General features: G+C 37.2%; 1 protein-coding gene across 1 annotated transcript in view; it reads left to right on the forward strand.

The window, feature by feature from the left end:
• Positions 1 to 20,762, forward strand: part of LMF1 (lipase maturation factor 1) — a 715,571-nt gene that overhangs the window by 226,182 nt on the left and 468,627 nt on the right. The window contains exon 4 of the mRNA XM_027862638.1: positions 9,801 to 9,949. Within this exon, the coding sequence (XP_027718439.1) occupies positions 9,801 to 9,949 (149 nt within the window). The remainder of the gene's footprint in view (positions 1 to 9,800; positions 9,950 to 20,762) is intronic.

Raw genomic sequence — 20,762 nt, forward strand, 5'->3', positions numbered from 1 at the left:
ATGTGACACTAGAGAGTACTAGATTGAAAATAAGGCTTCTTATCACTGTTACATGATAACTATGGAAAAATGTTAGAATAAAGGCAAAGAGGAATATGCCATTTGTCTCTGGTCCAAACCACTAAATTCCCAAAACATGTATAGTACCATGGTAATACCTGACTGTTTTTCCTCTAATACATATCATTAATAGCATCATATTCATTAAATGAAAGGAACAAGTCAGTTTTAAAGTCCTTTCCTCCTTGAATATTTTCTAAACAGTATTTACATAGAACCTAGGAAAAATTTACACCTAAACAGTTGATAAACTTGCTTGCATATAAACATGTTTATTCCTTTTCTCTTCATAGCATCTCAAGGAAAGACATATTGAATATTGTAATGAGTGAGGCTGCTGTCAGTAGTGTCATGATGATCTCAGAATTAGAGGGAACCTCAGCTACCATTAAGTACCATCTATACATGAAAGGAAACCCCAGTATAACATACTTGACAAGTGGTGGTCTGCACTCTGCTTTAAGACCTCCAGAGAACCCACTGCCTCTCAAGGAAGCCCATTCTTCTTTTGCATCGCTCCAATTGTTAGGAAGTTTTTCCTAACATCAACCCTAAATGTGGCTCTTCTCAACTTCTACCCATTGCTCCCAGTTCTGGCCCCTGAGGCTAAGAGAAAAAGTCTAATCTTTCTTTCACATGAAAATTCCTCAAATGCTAGAATACAGCTATCATGACTTCCATCGTCCCCCCAACCCCAACCTTCTCCTGGCTAAACCTCCTTATTTCCATTGATTGATCTTCATATGAAATGGACTCAAAGCCCCTCCACTGCCTTCCTTGCCCTTTTTACTCCGGCATTCGTTCTCCAGTTTATCGTTGTTCCTCTTAGAATATGGTGCTCAAAGTTAAAGACAGTACTCCAGAAGGGGTCTGACAAGGGTAGAGTATAGTAATGCTATCACTTCCACCCTGTTCCTTGAGGCTCTTGTTTGCATCCTAAGATCACCTTATCTTTTTTGAGCCACATCATACAACTATTTCATATTGAGCTTGCAATCTGCTAAAACCCCAAGATCTTTTTCACAACAATTGCCGTCTAATCATACTCCTTCATCTTATTCTTGTGAAGTTATACCCAAATCTGAGACCTGACATTTATCTCTATTGGATTTCATTCTATTAGAAACTAGCCTGTCATGATCCCTTTGGATCTTAACTCTGTCATCTCATGTTTTTAATATTCCTCCTAACTCTGTCATCTGCAAATTTGATCTGCATGCCACCTGTCCTCTCATCTAAATCATTGATAAAAATGTTAAAAAGCACAAGACCAAGCAGAAATTCCTGGAGCTACTTCACTAGAGACCCATTGCCCTTTGGACGTTGATCAATTACTCTTTGAGTTTGGCCATCTGACCAGTCCTGAATCCATATGATCATATTATTGATTAATCTATATATCTCTCTCTCTTCCCCACAAGAATAGTATGATATACTTTATCAAAAGCTTTGCTAAATGTCTGGATAAAACTACATCCGCAGTATTCCTCTTATTTCCTTTCTCTGGTAACTTGTCAGAAAAGGAAATATGGTTAATCTGGCAAAAGTGTTATTGATTAAGCCATGCTGGCTCTTTGTAATTGCTGCCTTCCATTTTAGATGTTCACCAACCATCTCTCTAATGATCTTTTCAAGAATTTTCTCAGGTTTTGGAAGCATTTTGTATTAATCTGCTATTCTATAGTTATCAGACTTTATTTTCTTCACTTTTTTGAAAGTTGGGACATCTGCTCTTCTCTCAACTTGTGACATTTCTCTCATTTTTGACGATCTTTCAATTATCATTGACACTGAGTGGCTCAGCAGCCATATCTGTTAGATTTTTTCTTCCCCCAGCACCTGCTTATGTAGTTCATCTGAGCCAGGTGACTTGAATTCATCAGGGGAAACTAGGTGTTCTCTTGCTATCTTTATTTATCTTGGATACCAACTCTGTCATTTTAATTTTGTCATTTTCACTGTAAAGGTCATTTCTCCTCTGATAGTCTGTTGTTGGTGCTTAGGAGAAGCAGAAAAAATGGCGCTAATTTGGAATCTTTGGCTAGAATATTGGAGAAAGGCTGAAGGCTATACATTTGTACACATGCAGCTGCAGACATCATTTGGGAAGTTCTACTGTATTCTCTGTGATTAAAAAAAAAGCACCATAAAATTTGTTAACAAAAGTTCTGTTGAGCTTTCAGCAAAACAACTTTTTTGAAAGCTGCCAGCTCCAGAGATTTTTATCTGGTTGCTGCCTTTAGTTAGTGCCATTAAGATTCTAAAAATGTCCTTTTTTTTTTTTTTTTTTTTAAAAAAAAGGTAGTTATATAATAGCCGAGTGATCATGTGCTGTCTGATGTCATATTCAACTTAGGAAAATTTTGTGAGGAAAAGCTCTTTGTTAACATACAACAACCTTTTTGCTCAGGGGCCTGGTATATTCATTAGGTTTAGGCAGAGATATTAAAACGTCGATGAAGTAGAAACATCAGTGGTAAAGATGGAGGTTCATTTAAGTAAGAATTTTCAGTTTTACAAATAATCTGATAATGATACTGTAATAAATTAGGAATTAGAGAGAATTTCTTGTTTTAGAAGTGAGCAGAGGAAGTCAGTAGCTCAGACATTCTATTTTTCTAGTCTGCTAATTTAATGATAAAAATGAAAAATTGTTATCCTGCCCTGCAAATCAGGAACTTTGATGGTGTTTTTTATTTCTTGAGTTTCTTCCTGGGTGTTTTGGATTGTTTATGGTGTGATAAAATATGATAGGGTGTGTAAAGCTCTTCTCACACCTTTTAATTTTTATTTGTAACTTAATTAAAATAAATGTAGTTCTTTCTTTACCTTACCAGCACACGTGTTCTGTTACACACTGTTACATGCATGATTACATACTAAGCTGTTACTCAGCTCTTCAGGAAATTTGGGGTAAAAGAAAGGTGGCAAGAATGGCAGTTCATTTAATTGCATGTAATGACTAAGTCTATTTTATATCATTTTCTCCCTTTGTCTGTCAATGGCTATGATATCAAGGATACAGCTTTGCTGTATGCTTAAAGAAAGAGAGAATGAGTAAGAGTGACAGCATCAGAATTTCTTTTAAAAATTCTCTATAATATGTTTTTAAAAGGTACACATACTTCTTTAAGGCTTCCCAGGCTAGCTTCTCCTCCATAGTATTAGGTTAATTTTGAAAGAACAATTACATTCTTGTTGTTGCTTTTCTCTTGATCAAAATCCACAGGGGCTTGGGAGCACCCCTAAAAGGCTGTGAGGCTTGAGAACCTCTTTCTTCAATTTTGTAAGTGCTATTTCTCCACTATAGACTACCTTTTGCAGCTGGCTATGTTGTCCCTAGTACCGGCTAAGAGCCAGAGTTCGGCAAAAGCTGCAGGTGCAGTAACTTAGAACTGTTCAGGATTTTCTCCCTTTTCTGCATGGCAAACATTATAAACAAATGGACACTGATACTTCCCCTGGTTTTCTCATTAGGGATTAAGGATTGTGAAACCTTGGGTTGGAATTCTTAATGATATAATAACACCAAATAATATATGCCCTATTAGAAATAATATCCTCTGTGGGGAATGTTAATATGAATAAGTCAGACCTTTCAAGAACTCATTAATACTTAACTGACTTGAATGTTTTTAGTCTAACAATACTTTCTTTAGTGTATCAGAAAAGAAATATAAAATATATATGTCCTTTCGTGAAAGAACCAAATTTGTGGTTTGTAGTAGCATAGCCAAAAAGTTTAATATTTAGGAACAATCATTTAAAATTGCTGAAAATCATTAAGTTAGACAAATGAAATTTTTTTTAGCTGAGTACATTTACTAAATAGAAATTCTTTCAACCACTTCCCTTCCTCTCTTTTCTTTTCTAAGTTTATGGTATTTTGCAAGGTACTAAACTGATTTATTGGGTTGCAGAGATTTTTGAAGATGCAGCTACCATTTCAGTGTGTGACAAGTGCAGCCACTGAAAGTTGTGTCATTGGCAGCTTATTTATTTATTTATTTTAAAATTTGGACCCTTCCACCACCACACTGAGAGAGATAACAATGGCGCTCATTGTGTGAGCAATGCAGCTGCTGAAATTTGACTAGATCCAACCAAAGAAAACAGAAGCAGGTGGGTCAACAACATGACCCTTTCATTCCCAGACATATCAGTGTGCAGTGAGGGCCTAAGGGATCACCATGCTGAGATGATGTGGCAGCTTCAGCCCAACTTGAAAAACAAGCCTACAGCAAGCCTATGTCAGCTTCACAGAGTTGAGGATTTGGATTTCATTTGTAAGAGACCCTGAATGTTTCAGGCTTAATAGCATTTGTTGTCACTTGTTAAACCTGAATAGGACTAAAGAAGTCCAGATTATATTCATAAAAAGGCAGAAGTACATAGGTATCCCTTTACCTTGTACATTTGCATTTCTCCTGGTGATAATTGTATTTTTCTTTCTCTCCTGCCTCCTCTTTTTCTGTTTAGATCAATCTTCTAATTTTACCACTTAGTTTTTCTTAGATGTCATTCAAATTTTGTCTTAAAAATTCTGTTCCTTGCATTTGTGAAAAGTTAGGTGGCAACTTGGAAGAGAGAAGAGCTGTTGGATAATTTATTCCTCCTTAAAGCCAAGGTGGAAACTTTGCTAACCTTTAATTAAGAAATGCCCCTTTGCCTTTGTAATTCTGTCATCTTTGGTGATATTTACATCCTTTTTTGTGCCTATCACATATTTAAATTCAAAGTTTGATAGAGGCTGTTAGGTTGGAAATATGAACAACTGTTACTAACAGTTTGCAATTATGGGAAATGGGAGCCACTTGCAAGAATTCAGTTGATGGTTCATAATCTTGCTTTCTACTCTCAGTTTACAGTGTCATCTTGAGATATAATGGAATTCATTCCCCACTTTCTACCTTTGATCTGTACTTGAAATTTAGATATTTTACTAAAGCATGATAAATTTTATTTGTTTGTATGTGTCACTTTGGACAAATCAGTTCACTTCTGGGACTCAGTTTTTTCGTCTGTAAATGTGGATGTTTAATAAGATGATCTTTAAGGGCCCCTTTGGTCTAAGATTGTATGATTCTATGATTCTTTTAGCTTGAAGGCAAAGGTAAGGGACTGTGCCATAATCATATTTGCATGTACTCTCTCCTGTGCCTCACACAGTGCTCTGGCATATAGACACTTAATGGTTGTTGAATGGATCAATGGCTTCAGCAATCAAAGTTACTTAACAATCACTCTCATACAAAGTATTTATTTTACATTTTATATGATAACTTTTGGTCATCAACTTAAAAATTTTTTTTTAGAGAAAATGATTGTAAAGTGTTTTCACATTTGTTAGAGGAAGAAAGTAAATATTGACCTACTTACAAGTAAACAGTATAGGAGTTTTAATAAAGTTGTTCTTCTCCCCCTCCGGGGTTAGGTGACTTGCCTAGGGTCACACAGCTAGTAAATGTTAAGTCTCTGAGGCTGGATTTGAACTCAGGTCCTTCTGACACTATGGTTATGCTCTATCCACTGCATCCCCTAGCTGCCCCATAAAGTTGGTTTGTTTTTTTTTTTAAAGGCTTTGAATCTCTATATAAAAAGATAATGAAAAGTCTCTTTGATGAATAAGTGGTTAGAATAAACTTTCCTAAAATCTTAAGCAAAGGTATAGTTTCTCCTTCCCATACATTTTCCTCCCTATATGGTTGTCAAAGGGCCTAGAGGAAATATGTCAGTATGCTAAGTGGATGCTTTCTGGGGGTTTTGGAGCTGTGCATTGTTGGAGGTGCATGGGATGAGAAAGTATAAACAGACAGGTTGTGATCTTCACATTTGGAGGCAGTGTCCTCATTGATGAGATCACAGATATGTTGGAGTTTAGGGGAAATCTGAAAGAAAGGAAAGACAATATTAAGTCAACTGGGAGTAAGTGGGAGGAGTAAAAACCAGACCCTCTTCAAAAGGCAGTTTTTTAAGCTATGGTATTATTTGATCAATGGGCAAGATAAGTATCCCTGAACATGTTTTTAATTGATCACCTTCTTTCAGATGGAGTCATATTTGCACAAGATTGTTGTGGGAAAAGCGTTTTGTAACTTATAAAGCTTCGTAGGAATAGAGCTGTTATTCTGTGCAAAAATAGACTTATAGTGTATATAGCTAATGAATTTTCTAAGAATCTATGGTCCTTTCATTCACTGAATACCATTTGTTTCTGCATTGGAAGGTAGTATCTAAGATATTTCCTCTACTACTTGTTCTGGCTTTTTCTTTTAAACTTATAGCTTGCCACCTTTGTTTTTAATTCTCCCTTCTCCTTTTCCATCTTTTGCAGCTTACTGTGATTGCCATCTGTTTAAAACAGCTATGAGAGCTCTCTCCCAGCAACACTTTACCATTGTTGACTGTCTTTTTGCTTGTCAGTCAGACATTCTTCCTCCTTTGCACTTGCATCATCGAGACATCTCCTTTTCAGGCACCCTTCAGACTTGATTATACTTCTGGAATCATACCCAAGTGGTATTGCCAGGGTTTGAACTTGTAGCTTCACAACGAGTAGCACAGGTGCAGATCTCACTGACTTTCCTTTTGAGGCCAGCTAAGCACTCAGAAGACTCAAAGACTTTAGGTTTCTTTATATTATGATCCTTAATTCTGATTGGAATACGGAAGGCAAAAAAACAAAATAAAACATGATTTTGTTTGGGTCACTGTGTTCTTAGGTAGTTTTTTGGTTAATGATCAGGTAAAGAGAAACATTAATTATTTGTGTTGCCTCTTGTCACAAGTGATATTACTGCCCACAGAGGGCACTTTAGAAAATGTAAAGTCTTGGACTCTCTTACCCACAGATCAAGCAGTATAGGATCTGTCTGGGAGGGAAGACAGTAATTTCCATATGAAAACATCCATAACAGTGGGATTCTTGTGGAGGCTGAGGCTAACAAGATATACTACCACTTTGCTGCCAGTTAGACCAGTAACTACTATTTGTTGCTCAGTTTAGTAACAATTAACCTTTCACATTCGACATTAGGCGTTGCTTTTCTGATGCAGCTGCTTTTGTAACAATATAATTCACTTCTCACCAAAGTAGAACTAATTTTGAAGCCGAAGCTTTCAAAGGATATATGGACATAGAATGGAGATTCTTTTAAAAGTTCCTTCAGTTTAATCTGTAAAGTATAGGTCAATTTTGTAGCTCTCATTTAATAACAACTTAATTAAAAATAAATTATACTTGATGAATGCAGATTTTCTAATGTGACAGTTATACACAGAAATGTTCACCACTAGCTCCTAAAGTTTCTGTCTTCTCTAAAGTCAGAATGAAATTGTAGTTAAAATTAAATAGAAACAAATGAAAACTGCATTAAAAGAAATAAATCTAGTATGCTAAGCTATTATTGAAATGGCTGTACATCCTTATTTATATCCTAAAGGAGTCTTGTGTTGCTCTAATGAAACAAGTATTACCAAGATAAAGAAGATATAGTTATTGTGACCTTAAGTGGTAAATAGATTGATAATATAGTTCTATATTTTATGTATAGTAGTATTAAAGAAGGAATATTACTTTTACCATTGGTATTCAAATTCTCTAAGAGCAAACTCAAATACTTGCTTCTAGGCAGAAACTTCTAGGATTTATACATAAACACAAGTCTTTAAAAATTAAAAAAAATTTTTTTAGTTCCAAATTCTCTCCCTCCTTTTATCCTTTCAGCCCTCCATACCCACTGAAAAGGCAAAAAATAACACAAACATCAATCTTCATGAATATTTGGCCCCAAGGAAAAGATACAAAAGGGAGGGGGGAGAAGAGACAAATTTATTTAAGGTTTAGTACTGTTTATATTTTAGATTTTCTTCCTGACTTTTCTTTAGGCAATGATGCTACAACTACATGAGGATTTTGTTCTTAGCCCTTTGAACTTCATCAGGGACCAATCAGCCAATTAACAAGCATTTAAGTTTATTGTTAGGCATTCTGTTAGGTGCTGAGGTTACATCCCTAGAGTAACTTTTCTTCTTTTAGTTTCAGAGGTACACATTTATTTACTTATTTTAGAAAACTTCCTTTCCTCATACTCCCACTCACTCATTTCATATAGTCCCTACTCTCAAGGAGACAAAAGGCACAATTATATAATTGAATTTTTTCATTATAAGTCTGTGTTAAAAGATACTTCTGTCAGAGTTGTTTTTTGTCCTTCATTCTGGAAGAGGACCATGACATCAGAGAGGTAATGCTGTGACATACAAGTGAATGAGATTTAATTAAGGAAGTGCTGTGCCAAGTTACCAGCCTCACTCTCTCTTCCTGAGCCATCTGGGTCCAGTGGCAAGATATAGATCAGGATAACTGGCCATGGCCCCCTATGTAGTGGGAGACCTTGGCCTTTTTAAGCTAAGATCTTTAACCCTACTCAGTTTGACTGAGGCAGCACCGATTTAGTAATGAAGGCTAGGTAAGAAATGAGGATGGCCTCTTTTGCCTAGTTTAAAAAACAAACAAATAAAAAATCATTCTGGGAGTGGAAGACCCTCAGGGTTTCTGGCCAGGATAGAAATAATCGCTATTTACATTCACTCTGAGCCAATCAGGGCCAAAACAATGACCAAGGGGGGCTTGGCCTGGGACCTGTTGTTGGCCAATCAATGAGAGCCAGAGTGATTTGTATTAAAGGCTGGTCCTTAAGAAAAAAAAAATTAAGAGATCAAAATTTACGTTCCTTTGGGCTGAGCACTGGCAGGTAATGGTACCCTATGTGGATAGAGAAAAGGAGAGAAAACGAAACAAAACAAAATAAAACTTGAGTCACGAAGGAAATGAGGGACTCTGAGGTGGACTTGAGGAGGGTGTAGTTCTGGTCCAGCTAGTGGAACGACATTGGGATGGAGTGCCATGTATGATGACATCTGGAGGAAGGTAACACTTGAGCAAAGTGCTGAAGGAATCTAGGGATTCTAAGACGTGGAAGTGAGACGGGAGCACATTATAGGTATTGAGGACAGCCTGTGCAAAGACATGGAGGTGGGAGATAGATATAATGTGTGAGAAACAGCAAGAAGGCCAATTTGAGTGGAATGTAGAGAGTGTGAGGGAGAATAACTTGTGATAAGACAAGAAAAGTAGGTTGGATGGAGGCTGTGAAGGACCTGAAATGCCAAACAGGAGTTAGTATTTTCCTTTGGGGTCAGTGAACTTAAAAAAAAAATTATAACTATGCTTTAACTATAAAGCAAGACAGCATAAACTTATTTACATCAAGGCTATGACAACTCACATGCTCCCAAACTGTTGCAGTATGCACACTATCTGAGAGGAACTTTTTCCTTCTTTTATTTTGAGAAGGACACATTTATTAACTTACTTGCTTTAGGAACTCTCTCCCCCCCATCCATCCATCCATTTCATTTCATAGTTATGAGGAATTCCTAGTGTGGAGCAATTAAGTGGTAATTTATAATTTTATTGAATGTCCTGGTCCATTGAGACATTAAGTGACTTACTTAGGGTCCATTTATCCAGAAGAGGCTGGACTTGAACATTCAGACTCAGGTCTTCCTAACCCTATGCCTGCTCTCTGTTCTTCTCTCAGGAACCTTCATAATAATTAGCCTGGTTTGACAGAATTATAGATTATTTCATTAGCATCTTAATTTTCTTTGAAATGTAATTTGGCTTTTAAAAAAAACTTTTTTCTTTTTTATTTCTCTTTTTGTGATCATTTTAGGATGGGAATTTCAACTCCTGGAAACAGGATTTTTGGGGATATTCTTGTGCCCTCTCTGGACTTTTTCTCAGCTACCCAAACATACTCCAACATCCAGCATTGTTATATGGGGATTTCGATGGCTTATTTTCCGAATTATGCTTGGCGCAGTAAGTAGAGCATTTATATACTTTATTTGTTTTGTTGTTGTTGTTGTTGTTTTATTTTGTTTTGTTTTGTTTTTTGCCTAAGCAATGGGGTTAAGTGACTTGCCCAGGTTCACAAAGCTAGTAAGTGTTATGTGTATGAGGCCGGATTTGAGCTCAGGTCCTCCTGAATTCAGGACCGGTGCTCTATCCACTACATCACCTAGCTGCCCCATACATTTTATTTGGAAAACCTTTCAGGGCTACCTTAAAACAAACAAACCTCTGAACCATGAAAATTAGAATTAGCAATTTTATTTAATCTTTTGTGAAAAAGAAACTCAATTTTTCATGATCCATTTGGGTGGTAGGAAGATCCATCATTATCCCTGTATAGAGTTTGTAGCCTGGTAAATAATCTTATTGACCCTACTCTTTTTACTAAATTTGTATGGAAGTCTTTATTACCAAGCATTACAGTCAATCATCCATTTTATTTTAGAGGCCACCAGCTTCAGCATTAGATCACATATATTTTTATTTTGTCTTGTTTTCTTGTGTGTTTGGGGGTGGTGGTGGCATTTCCTATAATTGTCAATTATGTTATTAGATGGTTGTTACTTGGTTATCCTATTTTTGTTCAAAGTGAGATTTGCATCTCTCCTGCCTTCTTGCCTGCCTCAAATATCCCCTGTCCATTGGAATCTTGTGAACTTCTTCCACTGTTAGACTTTCCTTCAATTTTTATTTCAGATGGGCGCCTGCTACTTTTGAAATCTTTTAAATCAAAGTATTTTTTTTTCCTGGAAATCTATCCATATGTGCCCTCAGTGTCTCTGTGTAATGTGAAGAGAATTTTAAGAACACATATAAGAATGTCATTTTTATTTGTCATTCAAAACTCAGTCCAATTGCCAACAAGAGACTTAGTGCTCTCCGCCCCCAAATTACCTTGTATGCATTTTGCATATACTGCAAATATACACATTGTTTTCTCCATAGAATGCAAACTCCTCGATATTGGTAGCAGATTTTTAGTCTTTATTTCTCCAGTGCCTAGCACAAAGCAGATATGTAATGAAAGCTTGTTGTTTGATTGATTAGGAGGAGAACTAGGAGACAGCACTGTTGCAGAATACCAAGGGGAAGAATATAACAAGAATAGGGGTGGTTAATAGTACTAAAAACTTCAGAGAGATCAAGGAAGATGTAGACTGAAAAAAGACCTATATTTCTACTCTCCCCCCAACTCTCCCTCCGCCCCCCATAGCCTAGTGCCTTGTACCCAGGTACCTAATGTCTTTGTGCTGCCTTGACTTTTCAACTACATCACCCTGTTTAGGTCTCTTCTACCATCCAAATTATTTCATGATTTATAATTTTCTACTTCTTTTCCCTCTCTCATCCCAAGCAAGACTCCCCATTTCTCATTGTTGAATTTCTTAGCTAGATGTTAGAGAAATGTAACCTGGTTGAAATAATTCCCACTAACATTTCAAAGACTTATAGAATTTTTTATTGTTGTTTAATAGTATTTTATTTTTTCCCCTGATTACATGTCAAACCAGATTTTAGCATTGAATTTTATAAGATTTTGAGTTCCAAATTTTTCTCCTTCTCTCCCCCCCTTCCCCTCTTCTAAAAATGGTAGGCAATTTGATATAGATTATACATGTGCTATCAAGTAAAACATATTCCATGTTAGTCACAGTTGTGAAAGAAGAAACAGATCAAAAGGAAAAAAAAAACCATGAAAAAGAATAAAGTAAGTGGAAAAAACGTGTGCTTCAATCTGCATTCAAAGTCCATCAGTTTTTATCTGGATGTGGATAGCACATCCTCACCATGTTTTGCTTCTGTCTACTTCCTTCCCCAGTCTGCTGTCACTTCTGTCAGTCACCCTCCCCACCCCTGTTTACTTAATCTCCTCCTACTTTCCCCATCAGGTAAGATAGATTTCTATACTCAACTGATTGTGTATATTAGTCTGTCTGTGAACCAATACTGATGAGAATAAGGTTCAGGGCATGTCCATTGCCCACCTTCCCATCTTTCCCTCCACTATAATAGGTTTTTCTCACCCCTTCATGTGAAATAATTTACCCCATTCTACCTCTCTCTTCCTTCTGTACCCAGTATACTCCTCTTTCTTATCCCTTAATTTTTTTTATGTCATTCCCTCAAATTCATCTTATTCCTATACCCTCTGTCTATGTATATTTCTTCTAACTGTACTATTAGTGGCACAATTATTAAGAATTACAAGCATCATCTTCCCATATTCAGCTCTATTGAATCTCTTATGTTTTCTTTTCCCTTTTGTCTTGATATTGGAGATGAAAGTTTTTATTCAATTCTGGTGTTCTTATAAAAGCTTGAAATCCTTCTGTTTCATTGAATGTCCATTTTTTCCCTTGAAGCATTATGGTTAATTTCCTTGGATAGGTGATTCTTGATTGTAGTCCTAGCTCCTTTGCCTTCTGGAATATCATGTTCCATGACCTCAGATCCTTGCATGTTGCAGCTGCTAAGTCCTATGTAATCCTGATTATGGCTCCCTGATATTTTACCTGTTTCTTTCTGGTCACTTGCAGTATTTTTTTCCTTGACCTGATAATTCTGTAATTTGGCTATCATATTGCTTGGAGTTTTTATTTTGGAATCTCTTTCCTGAGGTGATCAGTGGATTCTTTCATTGTCTATTTTGCCCTCTGGTTCCAGGATATCACTGCAGTTTTCTTCGATAATTTCTTGAAAGAAGATCCTCCTTTTGATTATGGTTTTAGGTAGTCTGGTGATTCTGACATTGTCTCTCCTGGATCAGTTTTCTAGGTCAGTTGTTTTTCCAATGAGGTATTTTACATTTTCTTCTATTTTTTTCATTCTTTTGAACTTGTTTGATTGATTCTTGATGTCTCATAGAGTCATTAGCTTCCACTTGCCCAATTATAACTTTTTTTTTTTTTTTTTGGCAAAGCAATCAGGGTTAAGTGACTTGGCCAGGGTCACACAGCTAGTGAATATCACGTGTCTGAGGCTGGGTTTGAACTCAGGTCCTGCTGACTTCAGGGCTGGTGCTCTATCCACTGAGCCACCTAGCTGCCCCCCAATTATAACTTTTAAGGAGTTACTTTCCTCAGTTAGCTTTTGTACTTCTTTTTCTATTTGGCCAATTATACTTTTTAGGAGCTGTTTTCTTTTTCTAAGCTGTTGACTCTTTTTTCATAATTTTCTTTCATCACTCTCATTTCTTTTCCCAATTTTTCTTCTACTTCTCTTACATGATTTTTAAGCTTTTTCCATGAGTTCTTTCTGAGCTTGAGACCACTTCCCATTTTTCTATGGGGTTTTGCCCATAAGTGTTTTGACATTTATTGTCCTCTTGTGAGTTTGTGTCTTGATTTTACATGTCACCATGATAACTTTCTAAGATCAGATCTTTTTGGTTTTTTTTGCTCATATTTTTTGGGCCTTTTGCTTTTTTCTTTTCTTAAATTAATTAATTTAGTTTTAGTTTTCAACATTTACTTCCACAAGATTTTGAGTTCCAAATTTTCTCCCCATCTCGTCCCTTCCCCCACCCCAAGATGGCATGCATTCTGAATACCCCTTCTCCTAATGTGCCCTCCCTTCTATCTCTCCCCTCCTTCTCTTATCCCCTTCCCCTTCAATTTTCCTGTAGGGCAGGATAGATTTCTATACCCCATTTCCTGTATATATTATGTCCCACTTGCATGTGAAAACATTTTTTTTTTTAACTTTTGTTTTTAAAATTTTGCATTCCAAATTTTCTTCCTTCCTCCCTCCTCACCCACTCTCATTGAGAAGGCAAGCAACTTGATACAGGTTATACATGTGTACCCATGCAAAACACTTCCATAGTAGTCATGTTGTAAAAAACTAAGTATATTTCCCTTCATCCTATCCTGCCCCCCATTTATTCTATTCTCTCATTTGACCCCGTCCCTCCTTAGAAGTGTTTGCGTCTGATTACCCCTTCCTCCAATCTGCCGTCCCCTGCTCTCTTGTATCCTTCCCTTCCTGTTTTCCTGTAGGATAAGATAGATTTCCATACCCTATTGAGAGTGTATGTTATTCCCTCCTTAAGCCAAATCCTATGAGAATAAGATTCACTCATTCCCTCTCACCTTCCCCAACTTCCCCTCCACTGTAAAAGCCTTTTCTTGTCTGTTTCATGTGAGATAATTTACCCCATTCTACCTCTCCCTTTCTCCTTCTCCTAGGATAATCCTTTCTCACCCCTTAATTTTATTCTCCAGATATCACTCCTTCATCTTCAACTCACCCTGTGCCCTCTGTCTATCTATTTATCTATCTATAGACATACATATAATTTTTTTCCCTCCAACTACCCTAATACTGACAAAGGTCCCATGAGTTACAGATATCATCTTTCCATGCAGGAATGTAAACAGTTCAACCTTAATAAGTCTCTTATGATTTCTCTTTCCTGTTTACCTCTTTATGTTTCACTTGAGTCTTGTATTTGAAAGTCAAATTTTCTATTCATATCTGGTCTTTTCATCAAGAATGCTTGAAAGTTCCCTATTTCACTGAATGACCATTTTTTCCCCTGAAGGATTATACTCAGTTTTACTGGGTAGGTGATTCTTGGCTATAATCCTACCTCCTTTGTCCTCTGGAATATTATATTCCATTCCCTGCGGTCCCTTAATGTAGAAGCTGCTAAATCTTGTGTTATCCTGATTGTGTTTCCACAATACTTGAATCGTTTCTTTCTGGCTGCCTGCAATTATTTTCTCCTTCACCTGGGAACTCTGGCATTTGGCTACAATATTCCTAGGAGTTTTCTTTTGGGGATCTCTTTCAGGAGGTGATCAGTGGATTCTTTCCATTTCTATTTTACCCTCTGGTTCTAAAATATCAGGACAGTTTTCCTTGATCATTTCTTGAAAGATTATGTCTAGGCTCTTTTTTTGATCATGGCTTTCAGATAGTCCAATAATTTTTAAATTCTCTCTCCTGGATCTATTTTCCAGGTCAGTTGTTTTTCCAATGAGATATTTCACCTTGTTTTCTAATGTTTCATTCTTTTGGATTTGTTTTACAGTTTCTCGATTTCTCATAAAGTCACTAGCTTCCAATTGCTCTGGGTCTTTTTGCTTAAATTTAAACCCTGTTCCTGAGATGGAAGGGGCATTGTCTCAGGCTTCATGTGCCAGGGGCTATAGGCCTTGGCTGTTTACCCAGTGCTGCACTGATGTTCCTCTGTGGCCCACGGGGGACCCTAGTGTCTGTTGCTGTACTGAGATGGTAGGGTTGGAGTTGCTCCTGGAGGCTATAGGGGTTTGGCAGCTTACCTAGTGCTAAGTTGGTGACATAGGAGTGGTGTCTGAAGTTTGCTGAGGCCACTTGGGTGTTTCTGCATTTCTCTGTGGCTACATTTAAGCACTTGATGATCTGGTCCCTGGAGGCTTCCTGTTTGCCCAGGACTATGCTGAAGCACGTGACAGTTCTTCGTGCTAGACTGTGCCTGTTCCCTGGCTATGCTGAGGCATGTGGGGGGTCCTGGTGTTGGCATTTAACTGCTCCACTGCACTGGGACTCTGGATCTCCTGCTGGTTTACTCATGTGGGGCTTGCTGCTGGCTTGTTGGCACACTCCTGTCCTGAACTGCACTCTCCTTTTACCCAAGTGAGACAGACCTTTTTTAGTGATCTTCTACGTTTGATGGGCTAAAACATTGTTTCACCCTATCTTTTTACTGGTTCTACTGATCCAGGATTTGTTTGGGGGTGCTATTTTATAGTTGATTGGAGGTGAATATGGGAGAGTTATGGCAATTTATTACATACTGTGCCATCTTTCCTTCCCCACTGATAGACTTAATCCTATGAGAGGGATTTGTGTTTTTAAACAAGGATGCTTTTTGAACTAATTTGATCTCTTATTCATATAACTCAAGGGCAGAATAACAGTGAAGTAAAAGATGTTTACTAATATTTGAGGGGCTGGTTGACTATGTCAGAGGTAGTATAAGGAGATTGTTTAGTTATGGGTTAGACTAGATAGCTGATTAGATCCTTTCCAGTTCTTAAATTATGTAATTTCGAAAATACCAAGGAGACTCACTGTAACAGTCTTTGGGAAATTTGTCTCCAGTGTCAGTTCTCCCAATTTGTTCCTGGGTTTTTTTTGTTTTTGTTTTTGTTTTTGTTTTCGTTTTTTTTTAAAGTTTCTTCTCTTCTATTTATGAAACCACCCATTTTCTAAAAGTTACATTTCTCCCCCCATCATGGCAGTGATGGCAGTGAGAGTTCTTATGGGAGTCAGGTGTGGGAATGATGAGGTAGCAGTTACTCTTTATATATGTGGGTTGTTAGTATATTGGAACCGTGGGAGGTTCTTCTTAAATCACACACTCATGGCAGAAACTAAGAGCCTGAAGGAACCTAAGAAGTCATTTAGCTTAATCTGTAACCTGAACAACAATCTCTTCTTCAGCATCCCCACCAAGGAACAGTCTTCCAGTCTATGCTCATAACTGCTACCTCTGCCATTCTCATTCATAACTTCTGCAGGAACTCTCATTGCTATTGTTTAAAAAAAAAACCAAAACACTTTTCGAGAATGTGTGGATTTGAAAGTAGTAGAAGAAATTCAGGGGAAACAAAGGAACTAACTTCTTCCTGAGATAGCCTATTATACTTTTGGATAGCTCTAACAATTAGAGTATATTTCTTTTTAGCAAGCCTAAATATTTTCTCTTTGTATCTTCCTTCTATTTCTATTAGTTTTTCCTTAAGGGAACAAACATAGCAAGTGTAATCCTTTTTCCATGTAAAAACTCTTCACTTACATGGATAACTTTCATGTTACCTCTCTCCTCTCCAGGCTAAATATCCTTAATTCCTACAGTTGATTTTCATATAGTATGAACTTAAGGCCTTTTACTGTTCTGGTCACCCTCTTTCAGACACTTTTCAGCTTAGCAGTGTCCCTCCTAAAATGTGCCTTCTAGAACTGAGCACAGTTCTCTGAATGTCATCGTCTGAGATATCATCTTGATAGTTTTACCACTTTTCCTTATTCTGGACACTCTACCTTTCCTGATACGGCCTAAGCTTGCATTAGTTTTTTTGGTTGCTGTTAACATTCACATTCAGCTTAGAGTCAATAAAACCCCCAGTGTTGTTTAGAAGAACTGCTCTCTGGCCTCTTCTCCCTCATCTTGTGAAGTTAATTTTTTGAACCCAAGTATTAAGAGGTATTGCTTTTGAATTTCATCCTGTTTGTTTGACCTACATGGACACATTCTTCTTGAATATTTAATTGTTCTCAAAGAATAACCTGTAACACTAAATACAGGGTCTTGCATGTGGTAGGTATTCATTATGCCCTTTTTGTAACAGACATATTCTGATCTAGTTCTTGCCCTCTTGAGCTTTCAAATAAGGAGAGCGCGCACATACACGTGCGTGCGCATGCGCACACACGCACACACACACACACACACACACACAAACTTAACAAGGCAGGGTAGCATTTTGGTTGTGTTCCTTCTTGAAGATGGTATAGTTTTAAATATTGGTATGGTTGACACAATGGAAATATTTGGTAGATTGACTGATTTATTTTTTTTTGAGATTAGAACCAATACCATTACTGAGTTTATACTCAGATTAATTTTTTTTCTTTTTTTCCCACTTAATGGTATTTTATTTTTTCCCGATTACATGTAAAGGTAGTTTTCAGCATTCGCTTTCATAATATTTTGAGTTCCAAATTTTTCTCCCTCACTCCCCTCCCTCCTCCCCAGGACAGCAAGAAATCTAATATAGGTTATACATATACAATCATATTAATCAGATTAACTTTTGAAGATAAAAATAATTAACTAGATGGACAAAATATAAATTCTCACAAGTTACAAACAAGAGTATAAAGTGAGAATCATACGTAGGCTTTAGAATTCTACACCAAACGATGATTTCCATTAAAAGTGTGGCTGTGAAGGGGAGGCTTCTGGGTTGTACTACTGAGAGCAGAGAAAACAGAAGTAACCACTGAGGTTCTAAAATGCAAATATTTATTCAAACTGAGATGTACGGGAAGATCTACATGATATATGTAAATTGTGGATGGGTTATATGTTTTAAAGTGTGAAAACAAATAATATATAGGAAGCTCATCTTAGAAGATAGGGAATAACTTGTTGGTTATTCGTGGTCCTTTTTAGAATTACTTTCCTTATAGGAAAGGTTTTTTTTTTCAAGTCTTCATTCTTAAATGGATTAAAAGTATAGCATTGTTTAAAAGGATGACATGGGAAAACGATTCCCTTTTGTCAATAAATTCTGTTACATCTTTAAAATGTTAAACTGATATTCCTTGGCATTTCAAGCCCTTCACAAACTTACCTCTTCTTTTCTTTCCAGCTAGCCTATGAATCAAGAAGACTTGAGTTCAAATATTGCTTTTGACACATAATGGCTTTGTGATCCTTGGTACATCACAGCTTTTTGGTGCTTCCTGCAATTTTCAAAGATTCTACACTGCAAAGGAGTTGTAGACATTGCTTTGGTAGAGGAAGTTTAGCAGAGGGAGTATCTGATAACCAATAAAAATCATAGGTACAGTCCCTCTCCCTGTCCTATGCTCTACTTCCAACCTTCTATTCTTTGATCTCTCCTGCTGTCTCACTCACAGCAAATTTACTCTGCCCTTGTTGGGACTCCCAGTCACTTGAGCCATCTGTCATTTTTCCATTTCATAATATATACTATAATATAACTTGCCTCTGTTCTCAACCTAGACAATATGACCTTCCATTTGAATGTCGTACTAGCTGCTGTCCTTGAATCCCTTGTCCTAGTGACTTCTCCACATCCTATCTGCAAACCCTCATTCTGGGTAACCCATACCATCAGTTTTCTGTCTTCCTGTAACATGTTGATGGAAAAATTAAGGAGACTTTGTCCACTATTAGGTTTATAAGTGCCAGAGAATGTGCCAATCTGAATCAAAAGAGGAAGTTGCTCACTTGAAGTTCTGTTCACCAGTGAAATCACAGGTCTGGCAAATAAAAATAAAAACCCATAGGTGAGTTCTCTGTACTGCTCAATAAGCTTTTTAATTATGATCTTACTGACACTGTCTCATTCTTCTGAACATATGTTCCAGGATTTTTTCTCTCTCCCTCACAATGTTACCTCCACTCCCATACCAGTAGGAGGTAGATGACCTATCCTCTTCATTGAGAAGATTGAGACCATCAGACATTAGTAGTCTTAGCTCCCTTCTTCTGTTCCTTAAAACTCCTCCTTTTTCTACTTTCCCTTTAGTCACAGAAGAGGGATGGTTAACTAATCAAAATCATGATTCCTCTACTTGCATCCTTGATCTCATTCCCTCCTGTTTCCCCCAGGATCTTACCCCAGCAGTAATTGTTCTTTTTTTCATATATCTTTTATCTCTTCCTGGCCTCTGATTGCTTGTCATCTACCTGGACATACTGGGACTTTGTCAACCCTAAAAAAGCCATCCCTTGACTCTGCTATCCATCTAGCCGCCATCTCATTTCTCATTTTCTTCTCACTGTTAAATTTCTTGAAAAAGTTGCTTATATTTTGATGCTTCTGTTTTCTGTGCTTCTTAGAAACTGGTTTCTATCCTTATTCCACCAAAGACCTAATTTCCAAATCTAGGTGTCAAGACTGTTTATTCTAATTGGTTAGAACACAGTACCAATCATGCCAAAGTATTAAGATCATAGACTTGGAGCTGGAAGGAACCTTAAAGGCCAGTTAGTCTAACTCCCTCGTTTTACAGATAAGGAATTGAGACCCACTAACGGTGGTAGTAACAAGAGAAAGCATGCAAGAGATATTGTAGAGGTAGAATCAAAAGGGCTTTAGTACCTGAAAGGACAAAAACAGTTATAGAAGAGGCCATCTCCAGGGCTCCAAATGGGACCATAAGCAGAGACAACCAAGTTGAGAGGAGTATGTTTAGAGGGACAGAGGAACTCAGATTCAGACATGTTAAACTTGAGGTACTCTGTGGAACGGTTCTGAAAGTAGCTATTCAGTATTCAGACCCACCGTTAGTGGGCCTCAATTCCTTATCTGTAAAACGAGGGAGTTAGACTAACTGTCCTTTAAGGTCCCTTCCAGCTCCAAGTCTATGATCCTAATACTTTGGCATGATTGGTACTGTTCTAACCAATTAGAATAAACAGTCTTGACACCTGGATTTGGAAATTAGGTCTTTGGTGGAATTAGGATAGAAACCAGTTTCTAAGAAGCACAGAAAACAGAAGCATCAAAATATAAGCAACTTTTTCAAGAAATTTAGCAGTGAGAAGAAAATGAGAAATGAGATGGCGGCTAGATGGATAGCAGAGTCAAGGGATAGCTTTTTTAGGGTTGACAAAGTCCCAGTATGTCCAGGTAGATGAGAAGCAATCAGAGGCCAGGAAGAGATAAAAGATATATGAAAGAAAGAACAATTACTGCTGGGCCAAAGTCACATGGGTAGTATTCAGACCCAGCTATTTAAACTCTGACTCCAAATCTGTCATGGTTTCCATTGTACCATGTTGCCTTTCCAGTGATTTTTTTCTCCCAGTTCTTGTCTCCCTTAACTTTTTTTTTTACTTTTGATGCAAGTTGACCCCCTTTTCAGACTAGAAACTCTTTCCCTTGAATTCAAAGAAATCACAGTCTTTTGATTCTCTTTCTGCCTTTATAACCACCCCTCCTTTGGGTCATAGGATTGCAAGTTTAGAGACAGAGAGAAACTTAGAGGCCATTTAGTTCAGCTCCCTCATTTTACAGATTAAATAGCTCAGTCT

The sequence above is a fragment of the Vombatus ursinus genome, unplaced genomic scaffold (genome assembly GCF_900497805.2).
Source record: "Vombatus ursinus unplaced genomic scaffold, bare-nosed wombat genome assembly UNPS02014770.1, whole genome shotgun sequence".
In the NCBI taxonomy this organism is placed as follows: Eukaryota; Metazoa; Chordata; class Mammalia; order Diprotodontia; family Vombatidae; genus Vombatus; species Vombatus ursinus.